General features: G+C 38.5%; 1 protein-coding gene across 1 annotated transcript in view; it reads right to left on the bottom strand.

The window, feature by feature from the left end:
* Positions 1-17,038, bottom strand: part of LOC132104306 (CUB and sushi domain-containing protein 2-like) — a 318,325-nt gene that overhangs the window by 290,237 nt on the left and 11,050 nt on the right. The window contains exon 2 of the mRNA XM_059509682.1: positions 11,007-11,223. Within this exon, the coding sequence (XP_059365665.1) occupies positions 11,007-11,223 (217 nt within the window). The remainder of the gene's footprint in view (positions 1-11,006; positions 11,224-17,038) is intronic.

The raw sequence follows: 17,038 nt of genomic DNA, 5'->3' as shown, positions 1-17,038 counted from the left end.
CAGCACATGTAATAAAAGACTGAACAAATATAATGCAAGTTTTTCCACAAACACAAACTTATACTAATATTGCGAGACCGCTTTTCACATAAAGGAGAGTAATATCGTGAGATTTCATGTGCTGCTAAAAGACACACTATATCAGACACGCTGCATTGTTAATTTTGCATAAAAGATATTGTTTTATCAAGGAAAAGAAATAGCACTTATTTCATTTATACTGCCCTTTAAAAATTCAAGTACTTTTCAAGTGCCTTCTCAAAAATATGGCTGTTTTCAAGGGTTTTCCAAGACTTAGATTTCAAAAAGTCAAATTCAAGTACTTCAAGCACTTTAAGCACCTTATACGAACCTTGCCTACATATATTAGCACACATGCTCTACACAAAGACATCAAGACGAAATATATGGAAAAATATATGATATCAGTCTCAATACCTTCGACAAATATACACACATCAATCCTCAAATGCGTGCAAGTTTTATATTCGCGTTATTCCTAACAATGCCCTTCAGCCATGATTCATTCACGATGCAACACAGGCTTGAGTCCCTTATTGCTTTAATAAAACGGTTACCACACAATAATAATAATAAAAAATGAAATATTACTTTTTTTGAAACAAATTTGTTAAATGCTGTCCTTCCACTAAAAAAAATTGTTCCTGACAACAACATTAAATGGCAAGAAAATGTTCCAAACATGCAAAAAAACATAATATGAGCTCTTATCATTTGCTGTATATCATCCACCATATATGATATTTTCTCACACACATACATCTGCTTATCTCTCGTCATGGGAAAACAAACAGTTAATTCTGCTGAAATATATAATAAATTAAATTTATTGATTACTTATGTTGCTAAGTGTGTTGCTCAGTTATACACAGAACGTTGGGCGAGCGGTCATAGCCGTGCTGTATCATGAATAAAACAATTAAAATAAAGTATAATATTGCTTATATGGGGTAAAACACTGAGGTATTATTCATGTAAAGCCCATTGCTATACATGAATAATACAAGCAACAGTACCTTATAATTTGAATGCTTCTTTGAAGGTTGTACCTTGACACGGCCAACCTTTTTAAACAACCTTTATGAGTGTATTTATGATACATTTCAGTCAGCATGAAAAGAAAATTAATCCAATCATTTTCTTCGTCTTCTTCTTTTTGTTTAAATGCATGTTATTGATCTTAACTATTCTTGAATCTTAATGATTCAATCATGCTTTTTTATTTATTATTATTTATTTATTTATTTATTTATTTATTTGACCTTGTAATTAACTCTGGTGCCATATGTCGAACTTCTCCAATAATTTTGTCAGTTTAAACCATTCAGATATGCCTCAATCCAATAAACAACCAATGGATCGAACAAAGTCCACACCTTTTTTTTCTTCTTCTTCTTTTCAATCAACCATTTCACTCAGATTCCAATCACAACATGGAAGAATTAATCTGTTGCTACTTCTATTAAACTTAATTTTAAAATGCTGTCTGTAGGCAGCTCACTAGCATTGTTGAGACCTTTCCCCAGTTGTCTTTATTCTCTGGGATATTTTCTTTGTTTCCACTTTCACGTTTTTGCTTCTCTTCTTAGTTGACGATTAGCTTCTCCTACTTGTTCGTCTTTCATCTCTTTATTTCCTCCCTCTCTCTCTTACTTACTCGCTCGGCCCTACAGACTCACAGATTAATTATTCAGATGTTATCTTCAGATGTTATCTATTGCCAAAGCCTGAGTTAGGAAGGAGACTATGAGTTTCAGCCACTTCAAAATCCAGACTCTTTCAAAAAGCATTCAGGCAGAATTGCATTATTTGTACATCAGTTTATTTTATTGTTCTTTCCTCCACACGGTCTCCTGCAGCAGTGTGTCTAAATTCTAATAAACTCCAAAACAAGGTTTAGCCACTGATTTGATTAGATGCAAAAGGGCATCAGGAACACATTGACCGCTGCTGAGAGACTCCCTCAATCTCACTTTCATGCTCTGTTTCATTCTCTTTTTATCTCTCTCCGTCTCTCTTTCTGTTCCCCATTACCTTTCCTCTCAGCCTGACTATGTATGGCCCTGCCACTATTTGTCTTTGTCTCTCTATCGTCCCTCTTCTCATGGTCTGCACTATTTTTTGCTGCTCACAGACAAGTGGAAAACAATCTGTCACTCACGGACCTTACGGGAGCACTACGTACAGCTAGAAGATCCATGCATCCACTCCAATAGGTGGACCTTGGCGGATGGCTCCAACCTGTCCTCCAACCAATACGCTCGTATAGGTCGTTTGTCCAAATCCCTGAAATACGACCCATCAGAGCGTATACTACAATTGTGCCCCTATCGGCAAAAGGTCGTTTTCATATTAATGCTTTGTACTCTTTTATTTGCCCTCTGATTTGCGTTTCGTGTAGCTCAGTTGGTAGATAATTGCGCTATACATTGATAGGTAATCATGCTATCATGGGTTCGATCCCAGGGAACGGACATGCATGAAAATGTATATGCTCAATAAATCATAATTTAGCATGATTTCTGTGAGGGTTAGGTTTAGGGGTGGGGTTAGGTGTGGTCATTTGAACGAATAAGCCACCTAGTAAAATATGTAGGAAATACTGTGAGATCGGTGTAAAAAGCCCACACATTGCATTTAAATAAACGTACGTTTTGATTGGTAATGACGTTATACGGCATTTCATGATGACAGACGCAACGCGATACTGTCATTATTTTTACGCCCGCTAGAGGGCGCTTAACTTTAAAACGTAAATATAGGTCGTAATAAGGTGCTTGCACAAACGACCTATATGGTCGTTTTTTGTAGGAGGACAGGCTCTCTACAGAGGTGTCAGGCACCTTCACATTTACTTTCTTAGAGGAGATGAACCCTTCACCGCCATGCTGACTCACCACTGCAATATGACAAGTAATTTAATTAAAGGAGATAATTGAAGCAGCTTCCTCCTAGCTCTTAACGAGCTTGAAAAGTCATCCTATATTCACTCCCTTCCCCAATACTCATCTCCATCTCCTTGCCTTCACTGTATTGGTTTATCGACATCAAACAGCAGCTTTGTGCTACAGAAACAAAACAATACAGAACATTAAGCAGGATGAATGCACACTTAAGGTAAATGAGGGCATGAGATGTTTCAGTGAGTGTCGATACCATCTTAAATGGTTAAGCATAATTTCTTTCCACAACCAGCAGCTAGATAGATGGTTCATGTTGCCAGTTACTTGGTTATTTCAATTTTGTTCCATTCAATTCACTGCCCAATCCAACTTTGCTTAATAAGGTCATTCTAGCATGCATTTGAAATTATCACACATTTCATGTTATGGTCAATATAGAAATTCTGCACTAATTTTTCCAAATAAATGAATTACTAAATCATTAAAAAGAAAATTATGAGGGGAAAATGAGCAAGCAAAAATGTGTATCTAATACTAAACTAATATCTATAAGCGTATTCATATCTAATACCTCCTAATAACTGATATGGAAACAAGACATGAAACTGAGCCACTGTCCAATACTGGCAATTTGATAAACAAATAAATAAATAATAATATCTGATTATAACAGATATATTGTCTAATATTAACTTCTAAACTATTCATTTCTGATTAATGGCCTTTGACATTCTTTCTGACAATTACATACATCTACCACAAACAATTTGGAAGTAAACCTGACTCAATTAGCCTTGGTTTAAAAGTATTTTTCAGATTAATGGAAGCCAGACATTACATTCTGCATTATCCTCTCATCTCCTTAGGAAAACGCATCTTCCTGTTTTCCCGCACCAGTGTGCTGGAGAGAATACAGACCAACCAACCATATTTTGAGGACAATAAAAGTACACCATAGAAAACTTTCTCTCTCGGGTAGACATACAATCTCATAATCTACTTCAAACCTCAATGAACTACAGACATATTCTACAGGTGTCTCATTACGAAGAAACCAGATCAGTTAGACTCATTATCACTTTTTCTCTTGGGAATTGCTTTCGTCACTTTTTAGTAGGTGCAAGCTTAATTTGTAAATGCATTTCACACTTGTGGGGTATACTGATGAGAGCGGGGATTGAGGGGTGTATTAGAGGAATGAATATAGAGAGAAAATAACAAATCACAGAAAGACTGGGGAGAAGCGACAACATGCCTTGGCTCATCATAAGCTGCAAGTAAATGTCATTCAGACTTGTGGCATATGGCCATACTTGACTCATACATTATCTATGAATACTGATTCCAGTGAACAATTGAACCTCTTCTGATATTCCTCATGAAAAGAGATGGTTATGTCAGGATTCTAATTGACGGCATGTTTTCTTAAATTATTTTAGGTTAATAGCTGTTGTCTTTTATCCCTAACAAGAAGCTTATTCAAATTAAGTACTTCCAAGTTTTTAATACTATAAGAAACAAATTCTGCCAAGCGTCTCACAACATTTAATACCACCATGCTATATTTTCATAATCATCTCTGTTACTCATTTCCCTATTCCCACCGCAGAACTTCCATACAAACAAGTCATGACTTGAAAACTTGCTCATCTATGGAAATGTTATCTTTTTTTACTCATTGTCACATCAATCAGCTAGCTGACATTATAGTCAAAAACATGACCTCTTCACCTCTTATAAGACTAGATACTGTATAACTCTGCTCCAGGCTGGAATGATACTGAACTGTATAATTGAGGAGGGAAAAAAGACAGAATAAAGTTGTTTCTTCCATTTATGGTTCTGCCAATATTACAGCCAACAATAAGTGCTGAGATTTCCATTGAGTACCTGAGGCTGGTGAGGAATAAATCCCTGAATAGGGGATGGGAGAAAAGCCAGACACCCAACAGTTTCTGCTCAATGGATATGGCCAATCTAACTTTTTTTTTTTTCTGTGCTTTTCATTATGTTCTTTATATGCAAAATACCATAATCCCAGCACATTTCCACATTACTGAATAATACAGTCAAGTTTTGATTCAGATTTTCATTGTGTAAAACATGAGGTCACCACTTTCTGTCACCATTTCACTGCTGAAACTTTGTAATTGTAAATTTAAACCTTGTATATATATATATTTTTTTCTTTAGCAATTGATTGAAAAATAAAATACATTTCCCAGAAATATCAGCCTATGTGAAAAACATTGTTTGAAACGTTGTTGAAAAGCATGTTCAGAATGTGGTCAGTATTTCTCTATATTACTCACAAAATGTCCAGATGAAATACTACCAAATGGTATTCACCACAGATTTATGACTTTAGAGAGAGTCAGAGAACTGCTCTGAAATTACTGAAGGTACATGCACTGTAGGCCTTTAAATATACTTCACAGGGGTTAAATGTGGTTTGGGAATATCACAAGATCATGAATCTTTTAAAAGTTCTAGGCCTGCTCTGAGATGAACAAAGTGGAGTTTCACTTGTGGTCCACCAAACATGCATTTTCAGATACCTTTACAAAGGCTCAATTAAGTGTTGAATTGCTGGCTCTGAGATTAATGTATGCAAAAATATGCCTCCTAGATTGCTTCCAAAAAATCCAAAGTCAAATCTTACTTGCACGTAATCATAAGATGTATACTTTATCACAATGCAAATGCAATTTATGCTGACACATAAATTTGAACTTTTGACTTCATAGCATTCTTTACATTCAGTGCCTTCCAATGAAGAACTGCAGAGAGACTAATATGCATTCACTTCTTAGTCTGCATTGACAGCAAATAATGCAGCTGAACTTCAGACTTAACCAAACAGAGCACACAATGTTCTATCACACTATGAATAATTAGTTATAGCATGACTCCCCTGAAAACACCCTGTTAAATCAGGGAACAAACGCATCATAATATAACCTTCATTAAGGAGCACGACAGAGCATCTGTTCTTTCGAATAAGTTAATTATTTATGCAGGAAAGTTTTTCCCTCTGATTCTAACATTTGACTAATAAGCAATCGTGACACAAACATTAAACTTTAAAAGCATACCACTTACCTGCATCGTTTTACAATCCTTGCTCAGAAGTTTATAAACGATACATAGTGGGAACCTGACATTTATGCATATGAGCCTGAACATTATGTTAAAGTAAAAAACAATTGCCGAACATTGAAGCCATATAGAATTGTATCTCCCATGACTGAAATGACACATGACACAAGAATAATATTTTTAACTAGTTGAACTGTAATTCCTGATATCAAAAGTAGCTATTGTTGTTAGTAAAACCCAATTCCTGATATCAAGAATTAGCATTTTAACTAGTTAAAACTGAATTGTCGATATCAAGAATTCATCTCCTGCGAATGAATAAAAGTCAAAATGGCTTGCCAAATTCATGAAGCTGTTGTTCTTACGGAGACCACACAGTAGTAGATTTTCAGGTTTTACAACATTTTGGGGACATGTGGTTCATAGAAACATCCCGAAACATCTGACAAACACACAAAGGTGAGCACCAAAAGCACCTCTGAGCTCATCATCATCATCATCTCATTCCCTTCCTCGAGTGCACTAATAGAGGTCTGAGTGTTTCTCTGGTGATGGTTTCAAACGAGAGCATTAGCCCACGAGCTCCAGCCTCCAACAGCAGCTTGTATTCATATACTACTCTAATCAGCTCCTTCAAATGCCATTAAGGACAAAATAACTTACAATGTTACACAAGCTAAAGCTGAATATTTTAATGAAATGTGTTTGAATTTTTAAGTGGCAGGAACCGCACTGAAAGCTAAGTTAACCTGCAGGTAAGGGTTTATATAGAATTAAATCTGGCAAGTAGCAATTATTGATGATGAACACAGCAGACAGCACATCAAAGTAGTGATTTCACAATAAATTAAGTGAAAGTGTGAAAGAATCCAGTAAGGTACATATTTTCTTTTATATGGAGCCGGTCCAAAATTTATATCAAAAGTAGAGTGCATTGCTTACATGCTCTGCAACAAATGCTGCCAGTTTTGGTTGAATCTCAGTGCAGAAAATGAGGATGGCAGAGTTGGATTTAATGGGATTGGTCAGAGGCCTGCTCTTTCATAAAAGCTGGCTGAGGAGCCACCCATATATCAAGAGGAAGCACAGCCATGGAGTTAAACAAATAAATAAGAACAATTAAACAAAGTGGCCACCACTCCTCACCTGGCACAACGTAAGTCCCATCCACTCCCTCTGCATGAATTGATGAATACAGGGAATATGGATTTTTTTTTTTTTTTTTTTTTTGCTTGTCACTTGTTCAAGGCACTTAGGCAAATAGCTTAAGCATAGAGCACCATCAACATCCAAAAGCCTATATCGAGTTTCCCAGAAAACATGCCCTTAAAAAAACACTTTTGAGTATCTATTTTTACCTTTGCTGTCATCTGTTCACATCAAGGACAATAAACAAATAACTATATAGTTTTTAATACTTATTTTAATTCTGTGAGAATAATAAACTCCACATCTGATTGTATAACAATACTGATACAGAGGAATGATAATTTCAGAGTGTTTCTATTCTACCTGATGAACGATAAAAATACTGACATAAATAATTTAGAGATATTATAATAAACAATGTTAGCATCTGTTTCTGTGGCTGCAAATGTATTAACTATTAGAGTTTCATAGGTTTTTTATAGCTATCGTTCTTGGTGTGAATGGGCCTTAACCACTTAAGGTTAAACCTAAAAATAAATTATAATTTCAGTTTGTTAATATACACTAATAATTTAATGTTAAAACTATTTAAATACATCTAAGATCAAATGTCATGTATAAATTCATGTTTGTAGCATTTAAATTTGATTTCATTTTTTTACATTGTATCTTAATGTCTTTGTTGAAATAGTACAAAACTTTAATATCAGCAATCTACTAATATGAAAATTAAAACAGCTTATCAAGCAGCAGTAATTCATCAAACAGTTATTAAACAACCCTAAATAATCTGTTAAGCAATAGATAAGTCATTTAATACTTCAGAGTCATGAATGTGTGAGCAGTGTACAGAATGAATAGTTAATGGGATAGTTCACTCAAAAATAAAAATTCTGTCATTTACTCACCCTCATGACATTTCAAGTGTGCAAGACTATTTCTTCTGTGGAACATGAAAGAAGATATTTTCAAGAATGATGAAATCAATCAGTTTTGGTTTCAACACTTCCAATGTATGCTTAAAATAAATAAATAAATAAATAAAATAAAAACCTTCTTTTATGTTCCACATAAGAAAAAAAGATGTGTGGAATGACATGAGGGTGAGAAATTTATAAGAATATTTTCAGTTTGGGGTGAACTATCCCTTTAAAAGAGGCTGTAGTTGGGCACGTCCTGATTTTGCTGAGTTAGATGTGTTCCTAGGTCAACATTTTTTGTTGATCCTGGAACAACATTTTACTCCAAAAATGTAGTCTTGACCATATCCCTACACCTTAACCTAACCTTAACCATGAATAATCCCTAAAATCAGAGGAAATTATAGATGAATGACACTGTTGTACCAAATAGTGATTGTAAGCGTAAACTTCATAAAATCTATAAACTTGTTCTTCAAATCTGATTGGTTAATCACAATGTTGTTCCAGGGTCAACAAAGATGTTGTCCCAGGAACATGTCTCACTTGGTAAAATCAGGTTCTGCCTGTAGTTGGAAAATGTGTGTAAGCTGATGAGACTAAGCAAAAACTCAGTTTCTGACTCATATGGAGTGTTAATGTTTAAGCTCAATCCTGCTCCTGGAGATCAGGCTTCCTACAGAGTTCAGTTTCACTTCTAACAAACACCTGAACCAGTTAATAATAATGGTCTTCCCTCACATTAAAAAAAAATGTGATCACAAGCAGGTGTGTGGGAACTAAATTCCACAGGAAAAGTAGATCACCGCTGTTATAGGCGCTCCAATTATATGAAGGGCAAATACTTGTGAGGAAACACCAACATGGAAACTTGCGAGCATAAAACTGTTTGTTTGTATGTTTTATGATAGCACACACCTGTTGAAGAAGAAATAGGATCAGCTGACAGTCCTGACTAAGATTCAAAGTAGAACAATGGAAAAACACTACATGGCAAATATCACCAGCTGACTCAGAGGCCTTTTGTACAGTCATATTCTTCACACAACACATTCAAATCCACCCACAACAACAAGCAAACAGCTTCAGATGCAAATTAATAATTGGTTGGTTTAAACAGCACTTATTTAAATCAGCTCTCAAACCAAATAACCTCAAGAGTGATTACATTTTAGCTGAGAACTGATTCAACAGAAATAAGGAGGGATAATATGTTATTCTGAGTGATACGAGTGAAGACTTGTGGATGAGTTAAATCATAAATATGTTTGGATGAATCCTATCAAACCAGAGATTGAATATATTAGAGTGATGGTAATAAGTGGTAATTACTCACTGGACCAATTTCATAGTGAACAAAAAAATATATAATGTGATGACAGAGTCAGCCAATGGGATCTCGTTTAAGACATAAGCACATGGGAGGAATGGTATGTTTCAGTTGCAGCAGACTATGCAAGTGATATTGAATGATCTCAGGCCAAGAAATTCATCCAGCTGTAAAGCACAATAAACCTCTTTAACTTTAATGCCCATGTCTGCTGTCTTCACAGTAGTAATAAGCGTTATCTATGTGACATTATGTTACTATGTTAAATGGTTAGCTTGCTTCCTTTAAAGCTCAACTGCAAATGTCAGTTTTACATTTTCAAAGTGCAACCAATGTGCAAACATACTGCCAAATATGACTTTACAATCTGTTACACTACCATTCAAAAGGATGCTTATTTGATCCAAAGTACCTTAAATTATGATCCTTCAGAAATCATTAAAATTTGTTGATTTGGTGTGCAAGAAACATTGTTGAAAACATTTGCTGCTTAACATGTTTGTGCGGGAAAAAAATCAGGATTATTTGCTGAATAGAAAGCTCACAACAGCATTTGTTGTATTTGTAATATATATACATAGTATTTATTTGTAATATAAATCAGTTTTAACAATATTAATGTCTTAATTGTCACTTTGGATCAAGTTAATGTATCCTTACTGAATAAAGCATTAATTTATATAAAAAAAATTATTATTATTACTTTTAAACGTAAGTGTATCACTTCATAATACTTTTCACTAACATTAAAAACATTCCAATGCTTTAGATTTTTAGAAGCACATCACTGCTCAAAGTCACTGACTTCTTGTGTGACGTTACAAGTACAGCAACACTGACTTCCTCACTTAATATCAAGATCATAAAATAACATCCTGTTGAAATATTTGCAATATCCTTTTGATTTCTTTAAGACGTGGAGTTCAGCTGACACTAATAATACACTGGCAGGGTAAACTGCCCATGCTGGACAGGGTTAACATTCATAGAACACCATGGAAATGTGGGGCTGTGAAGAAAACTGTCCTTGAATCTTTAAGCATAAAAAGGGTGAAAAAAAATATCTTGAAAGTGTCCTTGTACACATCGTTTCCCACACAGATATTAATAAATAAAGAAAGGTGACAAAAAAGGGTGGGAAAAAGCAACAAATTTACAGAGTTCCACACTGTTTTCCTATATCTGAGAAGGGATTCATGAATATAAGCAAGCTTTTTAAAATGCTAGCTTTCGAATGGAAAACAGGCCAAGGCCCCAATGACACTCTCCCTGAGTCCCTTGAGCCTCAATCCTTTTATTATCAGAATATACAAAGGAGAAATTTAGACTCAAATCAGCGATAAATTCAAAAGTGCTGAATCAATTTGTGTAATTCAATATTCGAAACATTAGACACAGTCCTAAAATTACATTTTCATTCTTTTCAGTGCACTTTAGACAACTTTGGGGACACTAAAGTAAATCCAAAGCTCACTCACAGAGTTCACACAGTTCAAACTGTTAGAAAAGCAATGTCAGCTAGCAATTCCAAGAGACTGGATCTGGCATTTACACACACAATATGATGAAATGTTCTGTATTTACCGTGTTCGTAAATTTGTTGGACTAGGTTGCCCATCATAGACTGAAAGGATGTCAAAGTCCTCCTCTAAGGCAAAGCCTTGAAATACCAACTGTATCCGGTTGTGTTCCTGTGCCACAATAACCCATGTGCAGTTGGCGTAGTTGGGATATCCATACGGGTATCCGGGGCTTTCTATTGTCCCATTTGGACTGTGTAGTGTATGACTGCAGTTTTGAGCTGTGAAAAGGAGAAAAAGAGAAGAAAATATTATACAAAGTGGATAAAAAAAAAAAAAAACATTTAAATGCATTCAAATGAGGAACCGGGCAGGATCTAGACACTATTAGCGGTCTAAAGCATCTAGGAACAAGATTAGAAAATATGAATTTACACATTTATTCCTTATCAGTAAGTTGATGTAGAATATTTGCAAATAATTCTTTATGATTTACAGCCTTCTGACATGATGAATATTAATTTGCCAGTTCGGTCAATTCGGTACGGTTCGGTTGTGTTGTTTGATCTGACAGGGTATTCAATAATTTGTAAGTACAATAAAATGTTTCCATATTTACATTTTTATAATGTCCATGTCATTTCTTAAGTGTGTACTCAAGGTGCATATAAATAAGACAAGCTAAAATGACTGTAGTATTTATGTGTTTTTACTAATGCAAAGTTATAGAGCAGTAATATTCCATTTCAAGAGCCAATTAAATGATAATTTATATCATATGGTCCAGCACATGAATACTGTCAGCTGCCATTGTTATTGCCGCAGCTTTATCAGTGGTCAAATTGTTTCCCCTGCAACTCTGCAAAGGCAACAGGAAAGAGAAGAAATTATACCACCCTTGGTTATTAATTTGACTAATTTTAATAACTCCATATTTCCTGAAGCTCAGACTGCACTCCTCAGCATTAATTGCATTTCTCTTTTGCATATTTTGTCAACGACAATATTGCACTTGATCTGAAATTTTAATAACTGTGTGTGGCTCCATCCATCAGTGAAAAGCCTGGCCTAAATTACTAGTTCTGGACAGGTCCGTAGCCCCACTTTTAATTAATCGTCCCTTCTTGCTTTAATAATTTTTTATATTTTTTTCTTTATTCCACCCACTCCGGGAAACTTGTATATCTGTGGCAGTCACACAGGCCCCGGCAACATGGCCCAACTACTCCCTGCAGTTCATCTCTTTAATGGGAGTCTTAAATCAATGTTCAAAAGACACAGTTGTGAGTAAAATTTTGAAACACATTTTAACTTACAATCTCAATATAAAGCTGGTACATTCATTCAACCTTTATTTTTACAGGCAAGTCATTAAGAACATGTTCTTATTTACAATGGCGGCCTGACAAGTTGAATGACCACTTAGGGAAAGGGAAGTAGGGCTAAAATAAATACAGAACATTAGAAACACAGGTTAGCATTTACATAAATACATATTAAAACATCAAACATCATCAATCTATTTACTGTAAAAAAACAACAAAAAAAAACCTTAGATAATTATGTAGTGAAGCAACTGCATTTGTCCGTGAACAAGTATGATATATTAGTTTTGAAGGATGAAATTGGAATTAATTTATCTAGTTTGACAATGTTTTGCAGAGCATTCCAATCGCGAGCGGCAGCAGATTGAAAAGATGTAAGACCAAACGCAGAATTAGTTTTGGGAATGCTTAGTTGAAGATGAAGTGAGGACCGAGTGTTATATGTGACGGGCTTTGGCTGCAGCAGGTGACCTAAGTAAGGAGTTGAGTGGCCAAGAAGTGTCTTGTAAATGAAGGTGAACCAGTGAATTTTACGGCGATTGTGAAGGGAGGGCCAGTTAACAGATGAATATAAAGCACAGTGGTGTGTATTAAAGGGTGCATTTGTGGCAAACCTGATAGCAGAGTGATAAAGAGCATCAAGTTTTGAAAGAGTGGACTTGCAAGCAACCCTGAATATAGTGTCTCCATAGTCTAACATGGGTAGAATGGTCATTTGAATGAGAGTAAGTCTGGCAGAGGTGGTGAATGAAGAGTGGTTTCTGTAAAGGAAACCAAGCTTGGCTTTGACCTTTGATTGCAGCTTTGATATGTGAATGGTGAAAGAAAGTGAAGTTTCCAACCAGATGCCCAAGTAGTTATATGCTGTGACTGTTACATGTCTGGACTCAGTTTGTGTGTTTTTGCCCGTGACCCAGTTTCTGTCTTCCGTGTTTGGTTTGATAAGTTTCCAGGTGTGTCTCTTCATTTCCCCATGTGTTCCATGTCCCTGTTAATTTAGTCATGCCATCCACCTGTGTTTCCCCAATTATCCCTCGTACTTAAACCATGTCCTTTGAGTTCTGTGTGGTCGGGTCTACTTACTAACTTACTAACCACTCACTTGCTACCCACCTGTGTCTTCCTCTGTGATCCATGTTTGGAGAATGCCTATGTTGGATAATAAAGCCTTGTTTCGTTTATCCTTCGCCTCCGTGTTCCTTCCAGCAGCGTAAACGGTAACAGAAGACCCTACCTGAAAAAGTAAAAAAAAATGCGTGTTTTCCCCTCCGTTTTGTTTTCCGTTTTTTCCATTTTTTTTCTTTTCGTTATGTCGATGGATCCCCTCTATAGCCCCAAATTCCTCCTTCTCCTGCTGGAGCAGGAGGGACTTTCTCTCGAGGACCATACCAAACGGTTTCTCTTGCTAGCTAATGCCACCAGCTACCCGGACCACGCGCTCTGCTCCTTTTATCATGCCAGCCTGAACTCCAAGTGCAGAGCGTTGTTGCCCGAAGATGGTCCTCGGGAGGATTTCGCCGCATTTATAGAGTGGACTCTGGTGAGAAATGGGTCACCTCTCACTGTCAGCCCAATAGAGGATCTTGCCAGGTCCACTCTGGACCCAGAGCCCAGCCTACAATCTCCCCACGGTACGGAGCATAAGCCCGAGCCCACCGATGACAGAGAGCCAGAGAGCAACCCGTCAGACCAGGTGCGAGAGCCGGCGACACTGCCCACCACGAGGGAGCAAAATGTGGAGCGCCAATTGGGTCAAAATGAGGTGGAGGGTCGTACAGACTGTGATCCCCAGTTAAGCCCAGGACGGGCTCCTGATCCCCAGTTAAGCCCAGGACGGGCTCCTGATCCTCCGTTAAGCCCAGGACGGGCTCCTGATCCTCCGTTAAGCCCAGGACGGGCTCCTGATCCCCCGTTAAGCCCAGGACGGGCTCCTGATCCCCCGTTAAGCCCAGGACGGGCTCCTGATCCCCCGTTAAGCCCAGGACGGGCTCCTGATCCCCCGTTAAGCCCAGGACGGGCTCCTGATCCCCCGTTCTCCTGATCCTCCGTTAAGCCCAGGACGGGCTCCTGATCCCCAGTTAAGCCCAGGACGGGCTCCAGCCCCAGAGTTCGCTCCAGTGCCTGCTCCTTCGAAGTTCCCATCTTCCCACCCACTCTTGCCTCCTCCTCCGCTGTCGTCTGGCAGCCCCTCTGCTCGCCCTCAGCCTACCATCATTGTGGTGCGAGTTCAGCGGGACTGCCATCCTCCAGCGCCGCCTTGGTCGTCGTCTCCCTCACCTTCGCCTCCAGCCTCTGAGGCCTGGACTCCGCCTCGGCCCGTTGACCCGTCGTCTCCACCATGGCTCCTAGCTCCTTCCTCTCCGCCGTGGCCCGGCAGTCCACATGCTCTGCCTGGCTCCCTCGTCCCTCCGGCTCCGCCTTGGTCTGGCGTCGTCCATCCTATGCCTCGGGACTCCACGCCTCCGGCTTCGCCTCGTCCCTCCGGCTCCGTCAGGCTCCTTCATCCCCTCGGCTACACCTCAGTCCTCTGTCACTCTGGCCTCGCCGCGGCCTTCCGGATCCACATCGCCGCGTCAGTCACCAGAGCCATCTGTTCCGCCTAGGACCTCCGGCGCCTCCCTGTCACCCTGGCTCTTTGGCTCTCCGCCTCGGGCTCCTCCTTTACTTGCTCCGTTGCCGTGGGTCGAGTCCCTGGAGTCGGTGACCATTCCTCCTCCATGGCTCCTTCCACCGTCGGCCCAACCTTGGGCCGTTATGGCTGTGGCCTGGGCCCTGCTGGGTGCCTCCTGCTCCAGATCCCTCCTGTCTCCTCCCTGGCTCCTCCCTCCGTGGTCCCTGTCTGCTGGCCCCCTCCTGGGAATCCGTCCTCCACCGGAACCTCCTCCCAAGTTCCCACCCACGCCTCCCTCTGTTTCTACGGTGCGAGGACGCACCTACCGGGAGGGGGGGGAGTAATGTTACATATCTGGACTCAGTTTGTGTGTTTTTGCCCCTGTGACCCAGTTTCTGTCTTCCGTGTTTGGTTTGATTAGTTTCCAGGTGTGTCTCTTCATTTCCCCATGTGTTCCATGTCCCTGTTAATTTAGTCATGCCATCCACCTGTGTTTCCCCAATTATCCCTCGTACTTAAACCTTGTCCTTTTGAGTTCTGTGTGGTCGGGTCTACTTACTAACCACTCACTTGCTACCTACCTGTGTCTTCCTCTGTGATCCATGTTTGGAGAATGCCTATGTTGGATAATAAAGCCTTGTTTCATTTATCCTTCGGCTCCGTGTTCCTTCCAGCAGCGTAAACGGTAACAGTGACTTGTTCTAGAATAGTCCCCTTGCAGGTAGTGATGTTATGTGCAGGAGGAGCTAAGTGTACAGTAAGTTACACTTTGCTTTGAAACAACTGCATGCAATTAAATTGAATGAATAAGAAACATACTAATTTCAGGCAGGAATTAGGCACACTTGTTTGCATTGAAAAAAAAATAAAGAAAAAGAAATCGCTGCCTATGGCTAATTTCATTATCTGCTAAATGTCTACTGAGGACTCCCTCTGTGAAGCTAATTTGTATTAATATAATTTATGAATTATGAAATGTTATTTTTAACAAAATAAACCCTTTAAAAAGCATGAATCTGAAAAATTTGCTTAATAAATACATACGCATACATAAGCCAAAACCAAGCAAATTGATACATCAGGCTATATTTTATCATTTTAGTTTTAAATGCATTGGAATTTTATGTGGGGTAAGGTAATTAAAACGGTGTTAGAAATGCCTAATTAGAGGACATCTGTTATCACTGAAGCCTATATTCCATAAAAACAATCCAAACACGCCAACAAACAAATAAGAACCCAGCATGTCCATATACAACACACGTTTGTCTAACACATTTAAGTGAAGATTACACTTAATGAATAGCCAAGCTCAAACAATGTCACATATGCATATATATATATAGGGCAAGGCATCGAACCCCTAACTGCTCCCTGAGCGCCGCAGCATAAATGGCTGCCCACTGCTCCAGGTGTGTGTTCACAGTGTGTGTGTGTGTGTGTTCACTACTCTGTGTGTGCACTCTGGATGGGTTAAATGCAGAGCACGAATTCTGAGTATGGGTCACCATACTTGGCTGAATGTCACGTCACTTTTCAAAACCTGGAATGTGCAATGGCAGGAAACAATCCATCATTTTTGCTCTCAATTCCAAGGGATTGTTCATGTGTTCATGTGATGTTTGGCCAGCATGAACCATTGAGAAAAACACTTGACCTCTGGATACAGACTCCTTTATGGCTCTGTGGGGTTTTTACAGCTGCAAGTCTTCTCTGTGAAGCACTACGTACAATATTAAGAATGAAACCTGGGTCAGAGTGGAATGCTGACAAAAATGAGGAGATTCATTCAGCACAAAATAACAATTCAACATTGTGGATGAATTCAACACTTCAGTGTACTAAGACTGAGATAGATGGGAGTGTAAATGATACATTAACCCATTTCTGGCTTTCAAATCAGTATCACGCGGTTTTGAACACATAACATAGTTTTCTCCCTGCATCTACCCGAGAACATTTTCTTATAATAGAACATCCTGATCAATATAGGTCCATGATTCATTACAAACACTTAAAACCGAACGAAAGTCGAATGATTATTTAATGTTTTATGTAAAACGCTATAGACTCACACAAAAAAAAAAAAACAACACTGAGTAAGAGGCTTATAATTTTAACCGGGATAGGTATGAACAATCGCAATGTTTCCCACACCAC

The sequence above is a fragment of the Carassius carassius genome, chromosome 25 (genome assembly GCF_963082965.1).
Source record: "Carassius carassius chromosome 25, fCarCar2.1, whole genome shotgun sequence".
Taxonomy (NCBI): Eukaryota; Metazoa; Chordata; class Actinopteri; order Cypriniformes; family Cyprinidae; genus Carassius; species Carassius carassius.
Note: the sequence above shows the minus strand (reverse complement) of the source record. Positions and strands in the feature narration are given on the sequence as shown.